The sequence below is a fragment of the Oncorhynchus mykiss genome, chromosome 3, assembly GCF_013265735.2.
Source record: "Oncorhynchus mykiss isolate Arlee chromosome 3, USDA_OmykA_1.1, whole genome shotgun sequence".
NCBI lineage: Eukaryota > Metazoa > Chordata > Actinopteri > Salmoniformes > Salmonidae > Oncorhynchus > Oncorhynchus mykiss.
Window position 1 is genome coordinate 42,757,210 of NC_048567.1, and position 20,791 is coordinate 42,778,000.

Here is a 20,791-nt window from a genome sequence, read left to right on the forward strand (position 1 = left end):
ATTGTCCTTATTTTATAAGCCCATAAAAACACACTGACCTAAGCTTGTCATCTACCTTCCCGCCTTTGGGACTACGATTCCCATTGCTAGGGAGGAGACTAGAATCTTGTCGTTAAATACAGATCTCTGGTGTAAATGGGAAGCTGGACACAGCAGAGAGGAGCAATGGAGACGAGACCAAAAATACAACATGAGAACAAGCGGCCATAAACGCTCATGAAACTGAAAAATAACCCCTGAATACTTCGATTCTAACCCTGAATGCTGATTGGTTTAAACCACATTCCAGCCGGTGTCTATTTAAGTGACAATGCAAGAGAAGCCTGTGTTTGGAGGATATATTGGCACGGGTGTTGTGGGGCCCCTGTGCTGAGTATCAGCGAAGTGGAGGTGTTGTTTCCTATCTTCACCACCCAGGGCGGCCCATCAGGAAGTCTAGGACCCAGTTGCACAGGGCGGGATTCAGACCCAGGGTTCCGAGACTAATGATGAGCTTGCAGGGTGCTATGGAGTTGAATGCTGTGCTATAGTCAATGCACAGCATTCTTACATAGGTATTCCTAATGTCCAGATGGGATAGGGCAGTGTGCAGTGCAATGGCGATTGAATCGTCTGTGGATTAATTGGGGCGGTAAGCAAATTGAAGTGGGTCTAGGATCTAGGTGTAAGGTAAGGTAGAAGTGATATGATCTTTAACTAGCCTCTCAAAGCACTTCATGATGACAGAAGAGTATGCTACAGGGTGATTGGTCATTTAGTTCAGTTACCTTTGCTTTCTTGGGTACAGGAACAATGGTGGACATCTTGAAGCAAGTGGAGACAGCAGACTGGGATAGGGAGAGATTGAATATGTCCGTAAACTCTCCAGCCAGCTGGTCTGCGCATGCTCTGAGGACGCGGCTAGGGATGCCGCCTGGGCCGGCAGCCTTGCGAGAGTTAACACGCTTAAATGTCATACTCACGTCGGCCATGGAGAAGGAGAGCCCACAGTCCTTGGTAGCGGGCCGCGCCGGTGGCACTGTTTTATCCTCAAAGCCTGCAAACAAGGTGTTTAGCTTGTCCGGAAGCAAGATGTCGGTGTCCGCGACTTGGCTGGTTTTCCCGTTGTAGTCTGTGATTGTCTGTAGGCCCTGCCACATAAGTCTTGTGTCTGAGCCGTTGAATTTGTGACTCCACTTTGTCTCTGACATTTTGCCTGTTTGATTATGGAGGGAATAACTACACTGTTTGTATTCGGCCACATTCCCAGTCACCTCGCCATCTATCCACGGTTTCTGTTTTAGGTAGGTTTTAATACAACTTCTCCTATACACTTCCTGATGAAATCAGTCACCGCGTCCGTGTATTCGTCAATGTTATTCTCAGAGGCTATGGGAAACATATCCCAGTCTGCATGATCAAAACAATCTTGAAGCATGGATTCCGATTGGTCAGACCAGCGTTGAATAGAAATTAGCACAGGTACTTCCTGTTTGTGTTTCTGCCTATAGGAAGGCAGGACAAAAATGGAGTCGTGATCAGATTTGCTGAAGGGTGGGTGGGAGAGGGCCTTGTAGCCATTTCAGTGGTCCAATGTTTTTCCAGTGTAAGTGCTAAAGTCAATGTGTTGGTAGAACTTCAGTAGCGTTTTCCTCAAATTTGCTTTGTTAAAATCCTCAGCTACAATAAATGCGGCCTCAGGATATGTGCTTTCCAGTTTGTATAAAGTCCAGTGTAGTTCTTTGAGGGCCGTCGTGGTATTGGTTTAAGGGGGAATATACATGGCTGTGACTACAACCGAAGAGAATACTCGTAGGAGGTAAAACGGCCAGCGTTTAAATGTGAGGTATTCTAGGTCACGTGAACAAAAGGACTTGAGTGTCACGGCTGTTGAAGGAGGAGGACCAAGGTGCAGTGTGGTGAGCGTACATATTATTTTATTTAGAAAAGGACGCCAACAAAAACAATAAACACTACAAACAAACTGTGAAGCTATATGCCCTAAACAAAGTTAACTTCCCACGAACACAGGTGGGAAAAAGGGTACCTAAGTATGGTTCCCAATCAGAGACAACTATAGACAGCTGTCCCTGATTGAGAACCATACCCTGCCAAACCATAGAAATAGAAAATCATAGAAACACAAAACATAGAATGCCCACCCCAACTCACACCCTGACCAAACCAAAATGGAGACATAAAAAGGATCACTAAGGTCAGGGCGTGACATTGAGTGTCTGCATGTTATCACAATCACACCATGACTAGTTAATCATGGAACACACACCCCCGCCTTTCTTCTTCCCCAAGAGTTCTTAATTCCTGTCTGCATGATGTACTGAGAAGATTAGCACTTTTGTACAACAGGTTACCAACATATTCAAATAATGATTGACATATTTTCATTAAAAACTGTATTTTGATACATTTATTCATACTATTTCATCCTTTCACAAGATACAGTCCCGACACAAATTTAGGGTTGCTACCCAAGCCCAGCTTGTTACTCGTTCTATCTGTTCTGTATTTATGAATCCAGTCGTTCGTTCTAAACGTTCCATTGTTCCTATCTCTTGCTTGCTAGCTAGCCAACTACAGCTAATTTACAGTCACGTCAAAAAGTGTTGCCAGAATAACATCAAAGTAGCTGCATAAGCTGTTTTATAGTGACATTTACTTGGATACATCCATAACAATTTATTTTATTACCTTTATTTAACTAGGCAAGTCAGTTAAGAACAAATTATTTTTTTCAATGACAGCCTAGGAACAGTGGGTTAACTGCCTGTTCAGCGGCAGAACGACAGATTTGTACCATGTCAGCTTGGGGATATGAACTTGCATCCTTTTGGTTACTAGTCCAAAGCTCTAACCACTAGGCTACCCTGCCGCCCCACAATGAGCTAATGAGGTGCGATTTCACCTGACATAGAACATTTGCTCACGCGTCAGGACACTGTTGTTCAGTGGAGCTAGCCAATAACACAGCTAACACAATCACTTCAAACTGAAGCTGGAAAGGCTGCAAACTAGCTGCACATCATTTAGTTTGACCCTTTTTCAATTCACATTTATTTGTATGTATCCAGAAAAAGGATGCCAGCTGATTCATGTTTTTGACGGGCTAAGAAACACTGCCTGCTTGTCTGTCTCGTCCAGACTCCCATTACATTCGTTACTATGGGACAGCTGGAGATTGAATTTGAATATTGAAACAATGTTGCAATGTTGGAGAGACAGACAGCAAGGTTTATACAAATCTCCGCAGTTGAATACTAAATCTCAGTCTAAAAGAAATGTGAGATATTGTCTAGATGCTATAGCGGAGGTCAAGTATATACATTGCCTGGCATGGCTGATGAGACAGTGGATTGCGCAATCAGATGGAACAGACTAAATAGGTATTTTAATGTCATAGATTTAGCCAGTGGTAACTTGTGGAATAGAAACCGTCTGGAATGCAGTTTTAACCAATCAGCATTCAGGATTAGAACCACCCGTTGTAAAATTCGATATATCGCTTTGCCCTATACAGAATTTTTCTAAAGAATCCACTTTTTTAAGTCAAAAAGCACGTAGTCTTTTAACATAATGCATGTTAAATGTCTGTCGGTACTACTGAATCTAAGATCTGGAGGGGAAATGGTTGGTGAAACGGGATGTGAGTTACTGAAGAAATATCTGAATGTAAAGGTCCCCAAGGCCTTACCCTAATTCATTCAAAACATCAATGCGAGAGGAAGAGGAGAGCTTCCTCAATTATACCAATTTTACCCTCCACCCAGAGGAAAACATTTAATGACAGTGTTTACTTTTCTGTCCTAAGTTTTTCCAAATAAGCACACATACCAGTGTACTGCTTGTTGCCTGCTGCTGACAAGACAGCAATGGAATGACTGTGGGTCCACCCTCAATTGTTCCCACACCATGGGCTCAATTCAGGATTGCGGTATAAATGTTTGCGCATGTTGATTTGCACACATTTAAGTAATGCACACATATTAACCGAAGATTTAACAGCATCTTACTCTTATATGTTCACTTGTCAGAGGAACAATTTGTGAGGATCGTGAGGAACTATTAATCCACTATGGCAACAATTTGATGTTTTACCCTGGTCACCATAGATGTTGTGTTTATCTGAGCATATGAGGGCCTATCATGTTTGTCCTCACAGTAAACCCCAACAATGGGTGAATCATTTGGCTTGGTAATGTAATTAAATACAGAACAAAACCCAGGACAGCAGCTCTCGCACGGCCCTCTAAACATGCTAGTGTGACACTCCTGATCTAGGTCACTTGTCCTGAGTTCCAGCAGATCCTACTAATTCAGTGAACTCTCGTAGATCACAAATCTGCATTTGATTTTGTCTGTGTATGCTACTGTAGCCTCTGCTCTTCACGGTCCCTTTGATAGATATTGTAGATGTAGCTTTGTTTATGAAATGCAGAGTCTATGCATTTCTTTATTCATTGTTATTAATGAGCAGATTTTGAGTTAGGCAAACTGCTCTTTTAGAAAGGATTTGACATTTTACGATTATGAACCATCTCCATGGATTCAAAATCCACACGCTTTAAAATGATGGCATTGTTACCATTATATTATGATGGAATATTACACTGAATTTAATGGAGAGATTTTGACATGAATACAGTGTGTGCAGATCATGCTATTTATCCACCAACGCATACAAGAGTAAATTCCAGATTATTTTTCACTGCATGTCAAAGAATCATGCTCTTGCGCTGAGAGCTCCATCTGCAGGACATAATACAGAGAACATCGATAATGTTCTATGAGGCAGACTGTTACATAATGCCCATATGTGAGATCTGTTTAATAACCAGGAGTATGGAGTATTTTCCACAGCGTATATTTAAGAATAGTCATGTCTGCTTTTGTATGGGTAATGCCCATACACAAAATATCCATAAGAGTGACATGAATGTAGTGACTAAATGCTACTAGAAAAATAAATACATGCTGGGATTAAATCAAATGTCACGTGACAGGGAGTTTGATTTCACGTGACATGGAGCTTGATTTCACGACTCCATACCTTATTCCCCTCTAGTAACTGATTGTGTTCACCACTAGATGGGAGTAATGACCCAGGTTATAGTCAATAATGCCAGGCACCTAGTTTCCGCAATCCAGATGCAGACAAATATGACAAAAACTGACATTCAAATTGAGTACTCGCACATTTGTAGATCAAATGTAAATGTTTGGGATGATACTTGCTGGAGAGATTAATATGGTTATTTTGAAGGAGAAATATGCTGAGAATATAAGACTAATGATGATGAATATGTATCTACAAGTAAAAACATGTTTCTGTCCAACAAATAATTGCACCATTCTAAATTGCATACAAGTTTTAGGAAAAAGACCATATCTTTGACTATGGAAAAGATTGTTGAATGAGTCAATGAACCAACATTTTACTGAACTAAGCTCATACGTAATATCACAGACTTGACATTGTCTGGGACACTCAAGGCTGAGTTACAAGTGACTTGTTTGTTTTGAAGGCATAGCTTTACAATAAAAAATTCTGGTCAGATTAAGGAAAATATTCCCTATCTCTGACTATGGAAAATATTATTGAATGAGTCAATGAACCAACATTTTAATGCAAATATTTTTTTGTGAGACGGCGCTGCAGTGGATACCAGACATTTTAGGGGCTCCTGACCAATTCTTCTATTTTGTGTGTTTTTTCCCCCCACTGATCTCTACATAATGTCTCCGCCATTGTTTCCTATGACCGAAATAAGCTTCTGGACATCAGAACAGCGATCACTAACCTCAATTTGGATGACAATTTCAACGAGTCGGCAGCTCTGGACGTTCTGCTTACTCCCGATCAGGCCCTAATCCCTGGGACTCAAAAGACGAAGTAACGGCGCAAGAGAGGCAAACGAAGCGGCATCCTGACGCTGGCTAGCAAATAAACCGCCTCTACCCTCCATCCTATTGGCAAATGTAAAATCACTAGAGAACAAACTGGACGAGCTCCGCTCGAGACTACTATCAACGGGACCTGAAGATCTGAAACGTTCTCTGTTTCTCGGAGTCGTGGCTGAACATGGATAATATACATCTCGCTGGCTTTTCCATACATCATCTAGACCGGACGGCAGCCTCAGGTAAGCTGAGGGGGAGGGGTATGTCTCTTTGTTCACAGCTGGTGCGCGATCTCCAATGTTAATGAAGTCTCCTCTAAGTTAGAATACCTCATGATAAGCTGCAGACTATACTATTTACCAAGAGAGTTTTCAATTATAATTTTCATAGTTGTCTATTTACCACCACAAACTGATGCTGGCACTAAGACCGCACTCAATGAGCTGTATAGGGCCATACGCAAACAAGATAATACACATCCAGAGACGACGCTTCTCGTGGCTGGTGATTTGAAGGCAGAGAAACTAGCATATCACCTGAGCAACTAAAGGCGGCAAAACTCTTGATCACCTTTACTCCACACACAGAAATGCATACAAGGCTCTCCCTCACCCTTCCTTTGGCAAATCGGACCATAACTCTATCCTCCTGATTCCTTCTCAAACAGGAAGGACCAGTGACACGCTCAACAAGAAAGTGGTCCAAATAAGCGGATATTAAGCTAAAGGACTGTTTCGCTAGCACAGACTGAGAGGAGATCATGTAAAAAAAAAAAAAAATCATGTTAAACACTATTACTTCACACAGAGTCCATGCAACTTATTATGTGACTCTATAAGCAAATTTTTACTACTGAACTTATTTTTTGCCATATCAAAAAGGTTGAATATTTACTTTTATTTTTAATTACTTACAATGGGCACTCCAGGGCATGTTTTCTTGAAGTGTGACCCCAAGGAACTTAGCCGTTGAGGATGTCTGGAGTGCCTCTCCATACAGTCTTCACCACAGTAAACTTAAACCAGAATTACGTTACTGGTTGAGTAAAACAATGGATAATTGTCAGAATATAGTATGAATCCCAATTTAATCCCAATTGACTAACCAATGCAATGATAGAGTGAAATAGCCTACAGAGAGGTGTGGCGTGCACTAGCAACACTGCACGCCCACAAATCTCTCAAACCAACTGGTAGCCTATTAGCCTACAATGAATAAAACTCATAAAATAAAGCACATTCTTTTATAAACAAATGAAATAGTGATTGAGTTTGTGTTACCTCTAACAGCACAAACAAATGGTGCACTCATAAGTTGCAATGGCAGTAATGCAGTTTATAGAAATGGAAATGTTTGTAGGCTACTTGGCAGCATGTAAAATGGAGAATGGTGGTTCGACATGAAGAGAGAGCAGAAGAGAGCTCGCATCATCACATAGGCTACTGTTCAATAGGCTTAAATATTCAATAAAGGAAGGAATAGCCTATATGTTGAAGAAAAACATGTTCAAGAGCTAAAAAGGGAACACTATATTTGCGGGTTAGAGTCATGTGCTGGCCTCAGATTATCACATATAGTCGGGTGGTTGCGGACGGGTTATTAGCAATTGCAGGTGGCTGCAGGTGAACAAACTGCTGAACCGCGCACCACTAGTGTGAATCATTTCTGAAGGCACTGTAGGTGGCAGGCTACAACTCAGATTTTTTCATATCGCCACAACTGCAGTTCACCCTAAGTATTTCCCCAAATGTCATTGGGATGTAGTCAGACCTGTAACCTGTCAACGATGGGGTTATAACACATATTGTTTTTGAGGTTTTCACAAGTAGCATGCCAATTTGCTTTGTCCTTATGTTGGTGAATAAGGTGAAGGGATGTAACCTGCTCTCTTTGCGTAGGACTAGAAAGGACTATGATATCATGCAAGATGAACAGAAAAAATAGTATGTTTATTTATGTTACAACCGGTATTCATTCTTCTTACAGCCTGAGTGATCCATCAGCCTAGCTGGAGAACAAACAACATCTGGGCGTAGAGAGAGAGAGGAGAGGGACAAGGCTCAGCAGACACATAGCCAGATGGTGTCACTCCAACAACACTACTCCAGGTACTGTAATGCAACTTCCCGTCCACCCACACCACCTTAGGGTGCCATGCAGCATAGATGTAACCAACACAATTGTTTCCTGTCACTTTCGTGTGAGGGAATTACACCCTTTAGCATATTTATCGCTATATGACAACTCAAACCACACCTCACCAACACTATAAACACCATGACAAAAAGCTTACCTCCATGAAATGGAATGGTATGTTTGAGAAATTTCAGGTGGAAAATGACATTTACATATTCCCTTGTGTTATGCAACACATGAAGAACTGTGCATAGTGACCCCATGAGAACCCCATGGCAACCTAGACAGAACCCAGACAACGCAACCCAACCCAAACACTGTGGTAGTATATTCAAACATGGCCAACGCAGTAATATTCCAGGTCAATATCCTTCTGTCTGTCACTACAATAAATCTATGTAATATGAACCCAGGTCAGCTTTAAATTCAGTAAAGGTCACAGAATCGACAGATGGGTACCGTACTGTCGTCTGTTGACGTTGTTTCAATGAAAAACTACAAAGCCAGGTGTCAACACTTTTCTCTAAAACTTAATATGAAATAAAAACTTTTTGCAGAAATCCAGCAACTATATTTATTTTATTTTGATCACCTTCTCAGTGCGTGATAATTCATCCAAAATAATTCCTGCATCCAGACCGTGCACCCTGCACTTTCCTTCAATTCGCAAGTGGCTAAATCTATCTCACAGGAGAAAGCATCTGAGTGAGCAAAACAGCGCCCCTCTGTATTACTATATGTAGCCCATGTAGCTGGTGCTGTCTGGCCAAAAATAGTATGACAAGCCATATTGTTTTTAGCCAGATAGCATCACATACAGTACATGAGCTACACATACATGTCCTTTGCCTCGACGACGATGGTAGTATAATCCTTAGCACCTGTCTTTTTACTAAAGAAATGCATTCACTTATGTAATTTCTCTGGTAAAACGAAGTGTACTTTCTTTCTTTTTCTTTTTTTCTGCCCTACTCTGAAAGAGCCTCATTGCTGCAGCTTAATTTCAATGAAAGGCCTCGAGCGGAGCACGGGGGAGCCTCAAACAGAGAGATTATTCAATTTTTTACAAGTGTAATTTTTGTTTAAATTATGCCCAGCTCACAAGGAAGGCCCTTTGATGATGTGAGGCCTGAGGCAATTGCCTCTTCTGCCTAATGGTAAGTTTCACCACTGGTTTCGTGCAGTGTCGGTGATTTCAAAGCATGGCAAATTTAATGTTTTAGAAAAGCACATCCAATCAAATAGATTCCTTAGTTTAGTTTATATCTTCATGGTACTTGGTCCTTTAAACATAAACATCATGCAGTGTGCGAGAGAGATCTATGTTTATGCGCATTTTAAAATGATTTAATTTGGATTCAGTGTTATGATTGTACAGTACAAATGATTAAAGCTTTAAACATCCATTGTATAAGTTCCAGTGAAGTTAAAGTACTGTCTATAATTAGATTTTTATTTAAAAAAACACAATTAAAGAACTTTATTTGTTACTAATGAGTAATTCAAACAATTAACATAACTGATAAATACAAATTATTGTTAAAGCACTGCTCTATTAATTGACAAGCACACATCTTCATTTTACAACTATGTATATAAATAAACCCAGTTCAATAGACACAAAAAGGTTTTGCCTCCCTACAAAGGTAAATGAGGTGCATGCCTACAGAAAGTTTATGTGGTTTGGTCTAATCGAGGCGGAGCCGGATAACTGTTGTACAGACCATTTTCAGACAGAGAGATATGATAATTGTGTAGAAGAATCAAACCACTTTTTGATCCGGCGTTACAGAGGTAAATTGATATCTGTGGTCCCTGTACTAGATGATACTAATTCATTCATTACTGCTGGTGGAGAACCGAACAATTGAAAATGCCTGACAACCTTTCATTTGGAGTGAACTAGTACACCATCCATTTCAGTGACCCGCTTCCCCCTCTTGACAGTATTCAGCCGCAACTCCAGAATTAAAAGTGTTTTTCCTGTGGAGCTTCTGGTATCCAGACATACCTCAGTGCATTAGAAAGCTGTGGCTGCTCAGTAATGACAACCCTGGAGAGCAGAAGCCAGCATTGTGCTCTGAGTTAGTCTCTGCCTGCCTGCCTCGGATTAGCAGGGCTACAGTAGTTAGGGTCTGTCATTGGAGTGGACGGTGAAAGGGGTCACTTCACGGCCTGTTTGTAAAACTAGGGCATCCATTCACACATTGTGTGCTGGAGATGGGGGGAGGTTTTGAGAATTGTAGCCTTTGGCAGCAAAATGTTGTGGTGCAGCAACAAACCATTTGGTGATAAGGTGGTTGTCCCTTTGTCTGTGGCTTCAATGGAGAAAATCTAGATAACCACACACAAGGGGAATATGCACGTGTTGGGTTGAACGCACGCACACACATTAACCAAATGCTTGCAACATTAGCAACTTTCACAATTAGAAATGTAATGCTTTATCCTTGTAATACAAGAGGTTTAAGTGGTCCCAGATCCCCAATACGCATTTAACAATACCTAGCAGTATATCTGTCAGGCCTCTTTGTGCAGTTACAGTTTTTCTCGATTGACTAACACTCGTAACAGGGATCACTTTTGCAAACAGTAAAACACAGCCCACTAAACTGCAAGTGCATTTGCCAAAACAACACATTTCTCTTGCAAAATGCTAACACTATCAACAATTAAAATACTTGCCACAATATTAAATAACTATCAAAACCGTATAATTTGTCATCTGATGAGAAAGTCATCTTACCATTTATTAGATAATGGCTCAACAAATACTAACCATAACCATCAATAGACCAAATTTGTCTATAAAAAATAATCAATGGTACAAGATGGTAATCAAACATTTTATAGAAGTGAGCTGTATTCTTATGGTTTACTCTTATCCATGCTTTTTCACGGCGGAATTCCCTCATGAGCTACTGCCCATGGGCATGTCATCATATGACTTCACTATAGACAGATGAGGACAAGGGCAGACAGAGTACACCAAAAGGCCAACACTGAAACACACTGAAGCACTAAGTCGCCAGGACTTGTTTTTTTGTTGTGTTTTTGGATCTTGGTCAAGAAAAGGTGATAAGAGGTCAGTCACCACAACGTGGACCTAGCATGATCCCAATCCATGAAGGGACATTCCACCTGATTGTATTTCTGTCTCTTAAGTTGATTTGTGGCTCTGATGTTTCGATGCTGTCATGGTTAGTGGTCCAACAGTAATGCAGTAAAAAAAACTCAATTAAAACAGGGTGCTTTACTAGGGGTGCTTTACAAGCCAGGGATGGTATAACCTGCCTCCTTTCCTATCTGTGTGACAGTAGGCCAGCTATATGTTTACGGAAATGTGTTTGTGCGTTTACATATTTACATTTACATATTTACATTGTCCGTCTGTCCGCCTGTCCGTCCCTTTGCGCTCTGTCTGTCTGTCTGAATAGGTTGTCTGTCTAAACATTTGTGTCCGTCTAAACGGTCTGTCTGACTGGAAAGACGACTCATAATATAGTCTTGTTTTAGTAATCCATGAAAACAAGACAACTGTTGTTTTCGGCAGTATCTTTTAACAACGGTTCTATAGTTTGCCGTGCATGCTTGATAGAAAGCAGTGAGCACATGACACAGTAGAACAGGGACTAATGTCTCAGTTCCGATATTTTGTAAAATTGTAAGTCCTGTATGAGCAAAATAACATTATCTTTAGAGGAGTTCATCAAACTCCATCCAGAGTGCAACATTGAGCTAAATAAAGGCTATTACTGATGAACTGATTACGAGTAAAGGCCTTAAACGCTGCATTGACCTTGCCCTTGAGGAATTCAGTTTTTTGGACAGATGGAAGAGGGCTTCACTCCCAACCTTTATCCCTGCCAGGCCCAGAGTCATGGGATAGGGTTGTCACAGAAACAGGGGCCTCCTTTTTAGTGAATAGTCAAACAGAGGGTGGAACATGTCATTTTCCAATTCCGGGAGCACTCAGGCTCACATTATTCCTCACTGGCCTACATAAAGAGGCCGGAGACCCACTTTTACCAAATGCCCACTCATACACACGGATTGCTAACCGAATCCCAGTATGAACACAGTATGGACCTGAGGAATATTTGCACCATGTTTATAGCGTCATTTAGAGGGAACAACAACGTCCCAGAATTTGGATGGAAAAACAGCATGGGGTGAGTGGTTGACTGTGTTATAAGAGGAGTTTTTATTTTTTATTAAGGGTAAAGATAAACAATAGCTTAGTTGAAGAGCATGTCATTTTATATGGATTGCCATGTATGAAGTAGGACAGAGCTGAGACGTACTGAGACAGCGAATATAATGAATGAGACATTGCTGTGATGTTCAGAGAACGGTATCATACAGTATGTGACTGGATAAAGAGAGTGAGAATGAGATGTAGTGAGACAAAGCTGTGATACATGGAAAAGCACGCAAATGGGGATAAGATATTCTGAATGAGACAAAGCTGAGCTGTAGTGAGACTATTATGTCCTGCATACCAGTCTCACTGAGAAAGCGATATCTGCGAATGAAACAGTAATGTGACACAAAGCACCAGGCTGCCATAGGTTCGCCCGGGAGTCAAGTACAGCGTGACAAGTGGCTGGAGAGCAGGTAAAAGGACAGAGAGGAGAGTGTGATTGTTATACAAGCTTTAAGAAGAGGGGCTCACTCAGCAGGGTTGAGAAGAGGTTATGGCTAAACGTCACGAGGACAAATCAACGAGGGTGCAACTTATTTTAGTAAAGTACTCACACATCATGATGCAAACGCTTGATACCGTTTAGCAACTTCTGTGCTTAAGTAACTACAAGCTATGTCATACAGTGAGCCAGTCATTTCTAGTAATTAGTCTAAAAAATACATTGAATTGAATGTATTAATTTGAGGAAAGTACTATAAAACCAAAACAGTGTGCATAATTTCATTATTCCATTTGGTTACTTTCCTTTAAAGTTGTTGTTATTTTTCATTTTGTACTTTTTACCCCATTTTCTCCCCAATTCCATGATGTCCAAATGGTAGTTACAGTCTTATCCCGTTGCTGCGACTCCCATGCGGACTCCATAGAGGCGAAGGTCGAGAGCCGTACGCCCTCCGAAACACGACCCTGCCAAGCCGCACCTCTTCTTGACACATTGCTTGCTTAACCCAGCCCCACCAATGTGTCGAAGGAAACACCGTACAACTAGCGACCGTATCAGCGTGCATGCGCCCGGACCGCCACAGGAGTCACTAGATTGTGATGAGACAAGGACATCCCGGCCGGCCAAACGCTCCCCTAACCCGGACGACATTGGGCCAGTTGTGCGTCGCCTCATGGGTCTCCCGGTCATTGCCGGCTATGATACAGCCTGGGATCTGTAGTGACGCCTCAAGCACTGTAGTACCTTAGACCGCTTTGCCACTCGGGAGGCACCTTTCCTTTGTTTTTACTTGGCTTTTTTTTTTTGCAATTTCCTGCTAGTCAAGTATGAGTGGGTTCTTCACTTCCTCTCCTGTTCATTTGCTGGGTAGTTTGCAGGTCAGTGCCAGTGTCTCCAATACCCAAGACCTTCCCTCAAAGAGTTGCCTGGCAAGACTGTCAAAGGCCTGGTCACAGTTAGCTGGGTTGGACTAATATCCGTGCCACATGCATCAAGCGGAGAAAAGTTGCTATGGAAATAACCAGGAAAAATGTCACTGAGCACAGTATTATGAGAAAAGTGGTCGGTGTCTCTCAAGCATCCAGCGCTCTAAGGGAAAGCAATTAAAAATACGTAAACAAGGATCTGCCAGTTTAATGAGGACTAAGAGCTCAAATGTCAGCTAGCATGATGGTTGTTTGCAAAGGTTACTAACTGAAGGGCAAAGTCTTCACCACCAGAGAAATCTAAAGTATGATACAATGGGTTAGAGTCCAAATATTTTGCGGCTATGATCTTATTCATTGACGACTGAGGTGTCTTTGTAGGCTACTTGTTGTTAGTTAAGGTTTAAGTTTAGGTTTTGGCAATGTGGTTACATATAACGCATTCATGATGCTTAAATAATAGTTATGTCAGGTGTTACACTAGAATAAAGTGTTACTTTGTTCTGTTTGTTGACACACTGTCCTGGGTGTCGATCTGAAACACATTCAATATCAGCTTCATGACGTGCTGTTGCATGTATTTATTTCTCCTCCCATATACTGTATGAACCAGCCTATTGTGCCCATACTGTTGCTTAGACCTGGATCATGTTCATTAGGCATCAAGCGGAAGAAAACTGTCTGACACAGGAATGGACTACCTGGACGTATCCAGTAAGAAAGGCTCATTTTAGGTTTTCTGTTGCAAAACATTTAAAAAAATGTTTCCTTCAAGCTTGTTTATTCCACATTCTATGTTCTGATTGGTGCCCTTGCTCTGTGTGCCTGCAGCATGGAGGAGATGGTGAGGACCCTGCTACAGAACCAGGACACACTGCAGGGCCCCAGTGCGGATCCATTAGACCTCATGAAGGCCTACAAGGTACAGCACTGACCATATTGGTTTATTTGCTTTCTGTTTATGTTGTTTAACTAAATAAATAAATAAAAATGTTGATGCAAGTATGCAAAACGTGATGAATCACCTTCCAGGTTCTGTAATTAACAGTGTTGGATAAAAGGTTTGTGAACATTCAGAGATTTGTCGCGCAAAATTATCATATCACAAAGACAAATATGAACTTTCAGTTCACTGTCATCGGCAATCCCCTGTAATAGCTTACTCTACATACAGTAGCATGGGGATAGGGTATTTGGAAGAGACAGTGGGAAGAGTGGTCACCCTTAGGCTAGATTCTATCAAATCTCCTGATGAATGTCATATACTGTAGCAGCATAGGTCAGTCACACATTCTGACACCAATGCAGCGACCGCCAAGAGCAGGTACGACCACTGGGGTTATTCGAACCCTAGTCACCTGGCTCCAAGGCAAGTACGCTAACCACAATCCCAAAATAGTTCATAAATAGGGGAACGCTACCAAATCATTCAAAATTCCAGGGTCGTTACAATACAATACATTGATGGGGTCCTATTGTATTGTCAAACATTTCAGCATGATCTCTCTGCAAGATGCTATTTGTTTTTTTCTGTTACCCATTGTGGGGTCTTTGGCCACAATTCAGGTTTTAAGTACCTGTAACATATTGTTAATCCGAATGAATGGGAAAGTGGCTGGATTTTAAGACACACTTATGTAACACTGGACTACACTGCATGTATAAGTAATTATGAGGGACGTATGTGTCACTGGAGACCTTACTAATTGTCTACTGGACGGTTGCTTGGTTTTGAGAAAGTTGCAATGCGATGAACACTAATTCGATTTGCGGCCATGATGTTTCGTGGACTCGACAGTACACCACGCCCTCACACGCCTTTTTTTTGATTACTCCATATCTCGAACAGTTGTGGTGTGCAACTGACTGTTGTAAGTAGCGAGGTTAAAAGTGTTTGACATAAAAAACGAACACAGCGTAGTACAAATGCCAATAAGCCTCATAATTCAAATGCATTTTTAATCATCAGAGCTTTTAAAGTTAGTTCACAATACTTCATGGAAGGAAGGAGACTTCCTTCCGTATTTCATAATGTTACAGATAATTAATGCCAAGTTGTTTATGGGTCAATCAATAAACATTGGGGGGGTCAACCAAGGACAAGCCCTATGAGTTATGGTGGCAAAATGGTGAAATGAGCAGCCAGCAAAATAAGAAGTAGCCTACTGTGTTAGTGGTGGCTATGAAACCAACTATAATTGTGAAGAGGCAGCTAAAAAATATCAAATGTAACATCAAACAAATCCTGTGATTGCTTTTCTTGGAAGGAGTCAAAAATACTATGAATTGGAAGTCTTAATGTCCATGCCTTCACAGTTCTTGTAGCTACATCCATATACAGCAAACTGCAGATGCAGAACAGCAGTTCACCTTCTGCATATGATGAAATATCCATACTGTAGGCCAAATTCTATATCTTTCTATTAATACTTTGTGTACATGTACAAGTATCTTGTATGTTGGAGAAAATAGACAAGGCAAATAGCCCCTTAGTTCCAATAGGCAATGCAAGACAAAAATAGTTTCAGCAACTTTGTGGCTCCCTGCAACCCCCCTCTCTCTTTGGTTTAGGACAAACTCCTGGAGGAGATGTGGAAACAGCAGGACAGTGTGGAGGGCCCACTGCCCCCCTCGAAAGAAAGGAGGCCCAACTCTCCAGGAGCCATCAGTAGGGGACACAGGGAGGACTACGACGAGACCAAACCCATTCTAGAGCGTATGCGGGCCCTTGAGGTAAGCTCAGGCACAAGAGAGTCTATTTTCCCCTTACTACCTCTCTCCATCCTCTTTTGGATACTTCATAGGGTTAATTACCAATAGAAATGTTTGGTTAAATTCGAAGTTGGTCAGGAATTTGAAGCCCACTCACATTGGCTCATTTTATTATATCAATCGGATCATGATATAAGCATAAATTAAGAGTAGATAAAGTGCCGGTAACAATGGTGTTACTTGCACTGTATGTAGGTCAGAGACGGACAACCAAGTAGAAATGCACTTGATTCTACTAATTAAAGCCGATTGGTCAAGCTTTGATTAGTTGAACCAGGTGTGTTACTGCTTGTGTGGAGCAAAAGCCTGCCCCTACACTGGACATGTGTCCATCTTTAGTCTGAATATGGCCCATAAAGAGAAAATGTTAAGTTCTCCAAAGGTTATATGAGGATACCATAGTGCAGTGGGCAGCGTACTGAAGGGGATAGTATCTGGCCTGTCAGAAACACTTTGATAACTATACATATTCATTCTGTCTGTTGAAGCTGCCAGGTATCATTCCTTAGACCGTCAATCGTACTTTAGTCTGGCTGATTCCATTATGAGCTAAGAAGCTCATTGAATACATAGTCCCAGGTTAATGCAGAAAGAAGCTTGATGAAAAGATGACAGTGATTCTATTCATTATATTATATTCTACTTTATTCATTCTTTGTGTCCATTTCAGTATTTTCTATGCGAAAAGGCCTGAGTATATTCATGTGGAGAGGAATGGGTCTGACTTGAAAGTACTTAGTCATATCCAGTATGTGATAATTCAGTAACGAACTAGTAGTTAACATTTGAAGCCACTGTTCCTTTGAATATATTCCTCATTCACCTGCTCTACAGAAAGCTAACATGAGTTACAAACTGTCTGCAGATCCCAGATCAGTTGTATTTTGGGGGCCCTAAGCGAGACTTGGTAACTTTGTGGGCATTTTAGTACCCCCACTCTTGGCAGTGGATAATGTTTTTGCAGTGTTATTAAACTTAATTTCCTGTAATTCTTCACATTTTGCCACGGAGCGGAGAAAATGTTGCAGTTTTAAGACGAATTTCATGCAATTCTACTCATTTTGCTTTTGGGTGGAGAGAAATGTTTGCAGTTTCAAAGGTAATATTGCAATTTTGCCATGAGATGAAGATCAACTTTAGCAGTTTTAAAGCAAATTTTCTGCAAGTGTACACATTTTTCCCTGATTTATGCCATGTTCAAATTATATCTGAGTAAGAGTGACCAACGAAATCAATAGGGGGTCCCCTGGATTTCAGGACCCCTGAGCACATGCCCTGTGTGCCCGGTCGGTAATTTGGTGATGTTTACTACAAGGTTTAGATAGCTGGCTAGGCTAACTTGCCTACAGTAGCAATCTAAAACATGTTATGGGACATGGGAAAATTGAGTGACTGTCAGTAACCATGTTTCCATCCACAGTTTTTAAGTCATACAGTATTAAAAAAAAATCACGACAGCTGTGATGGAAACAGGAAGTTTTGGTACAATTTATAAATGCAGACAGAAAATTGGAAACCATGCAGTTTTTTAGGCTACAGATTAAAATAATTACAAAGAACTTCACAGGGTGTTGAAAATGCAGTGTGATCTTGATGCTCCTTTCCAGTAAAATAGAGGGTGTTATTCTGGTGACATGATGATCGATGCTTGACTGCCATTTGACAAATAAAATATTATTGCACACGTGCCAAGACCAGAGTAGGCTAATTTGTTATTTAACTCAACAGTTTTAGTGAAAAAACTTTAGGTTTTTCTTCGGTAAATGCGAAAAAGTACATTTTGTGTGCACTAATTCAAGAGTGTGCAGAGCTGTCATCAAGGCAAAGGGTGACTACTTTGAAGAATCTCAAATGTAAAGTATATTTTGATTTGTTTAACACTTTTGCTTACTACATGATTCCATAAGTGTTATTTCATAGTTTTTATGTCTACACTATTATTTTAAAACAGTCACAAAAAAAGAAAATCCCTTGAATTAGTAGGTGTGTTCAAACGTTTGACTGGTACTGTACATGTGACTAAATTAAATCATTTTTTACCCATTTTTTTCATGAAATAGGAAAAGTTAGGGATTCATGCACTGGATAAAACACGTACGATGAGGAGAAATAGTTCAACTTCAAGGTATTTTTGACCTGCCTTTGCTTTAACAGTTCGTACAGGGAAGATTTAGTAACTTTGCCCCACCCCATGTGAATGTGAATGTGATTTAGGGCTATCATATTCACATTCACACCTATACCCCATCCAGATGATCAATGGATCAGAAGGATTAATGGACTATTATATCCATCCCCATTAATTAGACTGGATTAATGGAAACATTGTCATCTAACTCACCAGTAGTTTTAATTGTATTACAATGGAATGTATTTGGAGTCAGGCGGAAGATGTCCACATTTCATTTAGCATACAAGTGTCACGATCGTTGTCGTCATGGAAAGGACCGGACCAAGGTGCAGCATGGTGAGCGTACATTTCCTTTTATTAGATAAATGTCACCAACAAGACAAAGAACAAGGAAACGACTGTGAAGCTTACTTAGGCTATAATGCCACTAACAAAGACAACTACCCACAAATACAAAAGGAAAAAAGGCTGCCTAAGTATGATTCCCAATCAGAGACAACGATAGACAGCTGTCCCTGATTGAGAACCATACCCGGCCAAAACATTGAAACAACGAACATAGAGTTTCCCACCCGAGTAACACCCTGACCAACCAAATATAGAGAATAAAAAGATCTCTACGGTCAGGGCATGACAGCAAGCATGACCATTACTTCCATAAACTGGCTTCTTAAATTACATTGAATACCTTGTCTGCCTCTGTAGACGCTATTGCATATTTTAGATTTTGACTTATATATTTTGGTTTCTGCTTTCCCTTTAAATTATATTTGTAAATAAACGTTTAGTCTGACAATCATTGACATTATACATTGTTTCATTTAATTTCTAACTACTTCCCTAGTTTTCCAGCTGTGAAACATAAAAAAATCTAATTAAATTTGATTTGTCACATGCTTCGTAAACAACAGGTGTAGGCTGACAGTGAAATCCTTACTACAAAGTCCTTCACAACAATGCAGAGAGAAAAATAAAGAAATAATAGAAAAATAATAACACCAGGAATTAAATCACAATGAGTAACGATGACTTGGTTATATATACGGGGTACCAGTACCAAATCTATCTGCAGGGGTACGAGACAATTGAGGTAGCTTTCCGTGCGGTAGCAGAGAGAACAGTCTATGACTTGGGTGGCTGAAGTCTTTGACAATTTGTTGTGCCTTACTCTGACACCGCCTGGTATATAGGTCCTGGATGGCAGGGAGCTCGGCCATAGTGATGAACTGGGCCATACGCACTCCCCTCTATCGCGCCTTGCGGTTGGATGCCAAGCAGTTGCCACACCAAGAGGTGATGCAGCCAGAAAAGATGCTCTCAATGGTGCAGCTGTATAACTTTGTTTTATTTATTTATTTATTTTTGGATCTGAGGGTCCATGCTAACTCTTTTCAGTGAAAGGTTGTTGTCCTGGCACCCCACTGTCAGATCACTGACCTCCTCCTTGTAGGCTGTCTCATCGTCGCCGGTGATCAGGCCTACCACCGCCAAGTTTTACTTTGGATTTTCTCCTACAATTCTCTATTGTGTTATAGTCTCCTACATTATTTAAAACATTTCTATCAACTTTAAAGTGTTTTCATTCCAATGGTACCAATGTCAGTGAAAACACTTGGGGGCTTCCCTGTAATCCGCCATGAACAATTTGCTGCAAACTGAAGTAAGTCAATAAACAAATGAACACAGTTCCAGCCCACTGTGCTCACCGTCTAGAGAAGCCTCTCATTTGATTCTCTTCACCACCTCAACCAAAAAAAGTAATTTGTTTCTCATTTGCTTGCTGAGGAGGTGAAGAAGTGACACGGATATCTGGTTTGATACTCTGCATTCCGCATGTCAATCAATTTAGTTATTGGTCTTTTTTAAAGTTAATTCATCTAAGTTTAGATTACTCAAATTTGAACCCACTCTTATTTACATCACGTTAGTGCTAATGAACACATAAAGAGCTGTGGGTAGGGTAAAAATGTGATGCACGAATACACACACACCCACACAGGCAAGCATGCACACACATTTAAAATACATAAAAATAGTGATGGCATCCCACTTAAAAAACATAGTATGTATGAGAGGTCAATTAAAAAAAAGAAAAAAATCATTGTGAGATGCTTCTATACCTTATAAAATGTTCCTGTGATTTTTCAGCAACACCTGAGCATCAAACAAACAATTCACTTTTCCTCCCTCGCAAACCACAAACACCAAACACTTCCAGCAGTTGTCCATGATATTTACTAAGTAGCATCCCCGAGTCTCTTGGCTAGTATAATACCTTAGCT

The 20,791-nt window shown here is 40.7% G+C and overlaps 1 protein-coding gene across 3 annotated transcripts in view; it reads left to right on the forward strand.

Annotated features, from left to right (window-relative positions):
- Positions 1-20,791, forward strand: part of LOC110519980 (nck-associated protein 5) — a 136,666-nt gene that overhangs the window by 10,553 nt on the left and 105,322 nt on the right. The window contains exons 2-5 of one of the 3 annotated variants that reach the window (XM_021596914.2): positions 5,766-6,137; positions 7,882-8,003; positions 14,438-14,528; positions 16,178-16,339. In XM_021596914.2, coding sequence (XP_021452589.2) covers positions 7,975-8,003; positions 14,438-14,528; positions 16,178-16,339 — 282 coding nt within the window. In that variant the 5' untranslated portion in view covers positions 5,766-6,137; positions 7,882-7,974. Of the gene's footprint in view, positions 1-5,765; positions 6,138-7,881; positions 8,004-12,002; positions 12,204-14,437; positions 14,529-16,177; positions 16,340-20,791 lie in introns of those variants that run through there. The other 2 variants (XM_021596915.2, XM_036974128.1) reach the window with 2 other exon arrangements.